At 47.7% G+C, this 4,633-nt stretch overlaps 1 protein-coding gene across 1 annotated transcript; it reads right to left on the bottom strand.

The window, feature by feature from the left end:
* Positions 1-553: 553 nt before the first annotated feature.
* KCNE4 (potassium voltage-gated channel subfamily E regulatory subunit 4) lies at positions 554-4,193 on the bottom strand. Its single transcript, XM_054478929.2, has 2 exons — positions 3,919-4,193; positions 554-3,386 (listed from the first exon to the last, which is right to left on the bottom strand). Exons 1-2 carry the CDS (start codon positions 4,046-4,048, stop codon positions 2,851-2,853), a joined length of 666 nt encoding a protein of 221 aa, XP_054334904.1. The 5' UTR covers positions 4,049-4,193; the 3' UTR covers positions 554-2,850.
* Positions 4,194-4,633: the final 440 nt, after the last annotated feature.

Below are 4,633 nucleotides of genomic sequence, written 5' to 3'. Positions count from 1 at the left end.
ACGGCCTCAGCCTGTGGGCAAGAGATACAGACAGACCAAGTGGGAGGGGCTGGAATCAGTCCCAGTCTGAAGGAGACCAGGAGAGGGAGGAGAGTTAACCCCAACCCCACACTTTGTGCTTCACTGTGTTGGTAAGTTTGTGTTGCTGTTCATACAGCAGCTCTTTGCCCATTAGCAGGTGCTGCTGGGCTACACGTGTGGATAATATTCGCCAAGCCAACATGCAGGTCAAACGTTTTCTTGCAACCAAGCTTGGAGCAACATCTTAGCAGCAGTTGACCTGCCACTGCATGTTCAAAGTCCAAAGTCTCCAGGGCTGCCATATTTAAACAGAGAAGTCCATGTAAGACCATCTGCAGCTTGTTTTCCATTCATTACAAAGCATTTCAAAGGATGAAAAGCCAAGCCTCATTCACCCCGTGGTTCAGACAGAAATAAGATATGCCCTCAGGAGATACTGACTTGGGAGAGGAGCAAAATCCAGAGATGTCTTGGGAAATGTATCTGTGATGTCTTCGAAACTAACAATTATATTGAAAAATCAAACAAAGAATTCATGACTTCCCAGGAGGGAAAAAATGTGTTTATTTATTTAAATTAAAAAATATTGTGAAAATTACCAAGTGTTAAATACAAAAGACAATTCTATACAACTCAACAGAATAAGAAGGAAGTATATACATCACTTTTTAATAGGTGCAGAGAGACTTGCACCAAACTTCAGGATTAAGCAATGGAAAATGTGACAAGGCACACGTCCGTCGCAGTGAAATTTCAGAATTCAAGTGATTCCAGGCAAGAGGCCAAACTTAACTTGGCTTCTTTCAACTTAAACAGCCCCCTTTGGCGTAAATCCACACTGAATTTTAAAGTGAACGGAGGGCCTTTTTCCCCCAAATATAAATTTCCTTTAGCTGTATGTCAAAGCGGACTGATAAACCAGCTTCTACACTGTTAACCCTTCCATGGAAAGAGTAGTTATTGCTGTGTCTCCAATCCATGCAGAGTATTTTTCTTTAAAAAAAAAAAAAAAAGTGGCCGGGTGCAGTGGCTCATGCCTGTAATCCCAGCACTTTGGGAGGCCGAGGAGGGAGGATCATTTAAGGTCAGGAGTTTGAGACCAGCCTGGCCAAAATGGTGAAACCCCATCTCTACTAAAAATCAAAAAATTAGCTGGGTGTGGTGGCAGGTGCCTGTAATCCCAGCTACTCAGGAGGCTGAGGCAGGAGATTCGCTGGAACCCAGGAGGTGGAGGTTGCAGTGAGCCAAGATCGCACCACTGCGCTCCAGCCTGGGCAACAGAGCGAGATTCTGTCTTAAAAATAAAAAAAAATAATAAATAAATAATTTTTTAAAAAGTTTTTTTAAATAGATTTAAATTTGACCTTTTTCTTCCTCCTTGTCTTTAAGAGCCTAATGGATCTGCAAAACTGTTGACCACAGGAATACTTGGAGACATTGGAAGCATTCCTGTGTGTTTTCCTTTAGACTTTGCTTTCCCTTAGCTGGGAGTGTTAACATCACACATTCTCCAGAGAACTTTGCAGAGGAGAATGTGGTGTCTGCCTCTTTCCTTCAGTCCTGGGAAAACTACAGCAGGGCTGGGTTGGTAGCTTGCCCTGAATTCCCCAGTTATATGTGTTCTGAATCTCCAACTGCTCCTTTAAATCAGCAGATCCTTGTTCAGACTAACTGGCCAAAGGGGAAGCATTTGGTCCAAGCTTCCTCACACCGGGCTGTGGAATATTTATCACAGAGTCCTAAAATCTAAAGACATCCTCCCAACCCCCTGGGGATGGAGATCGTCAGGAGCCTCATGCAGACAGCGAGCTTCTTGATGACATGCCCGGGACCACACAGCAAATGAGTGTCAGGGCTCGGGATCAGGAAGCACAGAACTTGGAGCCCAGCTTTGTGCAATCTCCGCCTGAGTATGCCCTTCTAGGTCTCAGCTACGTGACGAAATACCACATTATGTCCTCTCCCAGCTCAGAAAACTAGGCTGGGAAACTGAGCAGCAGCAGAGCTAATGGCTTGGCCTTGTTCGACCCCACCTTACCCCTTCTAGAAAGATCAGAAAGAGTCCCCTGAACCACCATTGGGAGTGCAGGTTAGATTCTGGGGAAGCTCTTCTGATCCAAAGAACGTCATGCCAGCGTGTGATGCTGCATGGTCACAGGTCAGAGTTCAAGGTCATAAGTTAGACAAAAGGTCAAAATAGCAGATCATCTCTTATAACCCCGGCCAATGTTAACAGGTTTAAAAGTTACTTTTTTTTCATATAGTGTGCAAATGGGCTGGGTTCAGATCTCCAGCTTTCTCCCATCAAAAATCCCCCTCTAATCCAAAAGAAGCTTGTAACCCACTGTGAAGGAATACCACAGGTACACAGTAGAGATACTTACAGCCAATCAGATCTAGAAGGACAAAGCTCTAGGCAAAATAGCAAATCACAACTAGTCTCTCAGCATGTCCTAAGCATTCGGCAGCCCTGGGAACAGGCAGACCCTGCAGGAGCTACCCAGGGCATCCAGTGAGAAAATGGCAAGCATATCATCCCGCCAAATTCTGATCAGAACCCCAACACTCAGGCCCTAAAGTCAGTGTACACGCTGCACATCTCCGCGGCTTTTTCAGTGGTGGGTGCAAACCACAGGCACCTCCCGGACTCCTTGGGGCTGCTGGTTCCGGCTGAGCCTAGTCCCCCACCCCACCCCGAATCAGGGGTTTACCGAGGGTCTCTTCAAAGTGGCAGCCGCACTGTGAAAGTGAAACCAGACACTTGAAAACTGTCTTTCCTCTCTCTAAGGGTGCTGGCTGGTGGAGCCACCGGCAGGGGTCCCGGGGGTGCTAGGAATTCTGATGGATGTTCTCCGAGGACCCTTCGCTGCTCTCGTTGAGGGGCGTCTCCGAGGTCTCCTCCAGCTCGTCGTCTGCCCCCTCCTCCTGAATGGTGAGGTGCACGTCCGGGGAGGAGGACTCGGAGCTCACGCTGTCCCCTTCCATGGAGCAGAGGGTGCAGGACAGCGCGGGCGCCACGCTCTCCTGCAGCATGTTCAGCATCAGGGGCACCTGCACCGACCTCAGTCCCGACACCACGGGCAGCGGCTTCATGGCCTCCCCCCAGAGCCGCTCCTCGTCTTTGTACAGCAGCAGGAGGCTGGACTTCTTCTCCCGCCTCTTGGATTTCATGTAGCCCAGCATGATTCCGATCAAGAAAATGCCGTAGAAGGACATGACAACCAGAATGTAGAAGTACTCGTTGCCATTGCCACTGCTGCCGCCGGGCGCACGGGACTCCAGGGGGCTGCTAGAGGCGGCGGTGCCGGGGTGCGTGCTGTTCAGAGGCTCCATCTTCAGCATTGAGGCTGCCTGCACAGCAGGGGCTGGGGAAAAAGCCGCAGGTTAGAACTCTCCCCCAGGTCCTGGGCACAGGCAGGAGGGGGAGCACGAGGTTTGTGGAACTGCAATACCAAAAAAGCTTAAAAGTGCATGAAAGAAATAGCATAAGAGGCTTCGCCAAACAGCTGACAAGAGTGAGCTATGAGGGCTTGGAGTGCACGGGAGAGAAGCCCGGGGAGGTTCACTGGGAAAAGTAAGAAGGACTTTTTTTTTTTAGTGTACACATTTGTCCTGTTTGTAGTGAGCAGTATTACTTTGATTTGAAAAAAAAAAAAATCAACGTAAGACAGGAGCATACAGTAAATAGTATCTTTAAAACGGGGAAACGTATTTTAACTGAGCAGAAACAAAGTTTACATTGTGTTTCCAAAACCAAACTATTTTAAATTCAAAACAATGTTTCCTTAGAGCAAAGAAAAGCAGAAAGAAAATAAAGGAAAAAAATTCATCTATTAATTGGCAAAAATGTCCCTCTTTCAAATGTTTCTGAAGCAAAGTGTAGCCTTCCTAACTTACCAAGGCTGACAGTTTGTCCCAAGTTTTGAATTCCCAAATCGTCCAGTCCTAGAGGGTTCTTCTGCTCTGTCCGGCTCTGCGCTCTGACAACTCCGCTGCTGCAGTTGGGATATATAGTCAAGAAGTGCATCGTCACGTGCTCTGGGAGGAAAATTTACAACAGAGGTTGATCGTGGCAGAGTGAGCAGTGAACTGAAAGCACTGCAGTTCAACTCCCTGAACTTTGCAGCTGTGAAAAGTGAAAAAGACTGGGAAGTGAGAACTGCTCCTGATGCCCCAGCGCCCGGCCAGGGTTTTCAGGTAGCCGTGACGATGAGTGAAAAGAGGAGAAAGGAATGTGCTGTGTTGGAACCGTTACCCCAAAGTTCACGCTCACTGAAAATTAGCTCATGCTTGGTGCGGCTCCTGGGGAATAACCATTATTGGGCTACAGGTTTTCAGAGGCAGCTGAATCCCATAGTTTGGATGAAAGACAGTTGGAAGCAAGTGCGGGATTTACAGTCAAGGAACTGGGGCTTCGGTTTCAGTTCTTCCACTCCTTAGGCGAATATGATAAATCCTTCCTTAACCTTTCCGCACCTCACATTCCTCGTCTGTAAAATCGTTGTGCCTGGGGGGTCTTCTGCAGGTAGGATTATATAAACCACGTGACCTTTTGAGACCCTTTCAGCTTAACCCTTCTAAGATTGAAGGCTGGCTGGTGTTGCTTAGCCCT

The sequence above is a fragment of the Pongo pygmaeus genome, chromosome 11 (assembly GCF_028885625.2).
Source record: "Pongo pygmaeus isolate AG05252 chromosome 11, NHGRI_mPonPyg2-v2.0_pri, whole genome shotgun sequence".
NCBI lineage: Eukaryota > Metazoa > Chordata > Mammalia > Primates > Hominidae > Pongo > Pongo pygmaeus.
The sequence above is the reverse complement of the archived record's forward strand: the minus strand, read 5'-3'. Positions and strand labels throughout refer to the sequence as shown.

What these genes read in the sequence shown, in the direction of transcription:
- KCNE4 (XM_054478929.2), bottom strand. Translation starts at nt 4,048, where the DNA reads ATGCACTTCTTGACTATATATCCCAACTGCAGCAGCGGAGTTGTCAGA. An exon ending in GGGACAAACTGTCAGCCTTG is followed by an intron (nt 3,387 to 3,918) that starts GTAAGTTAGGAA and finishes CTTTTTCCCCAG; the next exon opens with CCCCTGCTGTGCAGGCAGCC.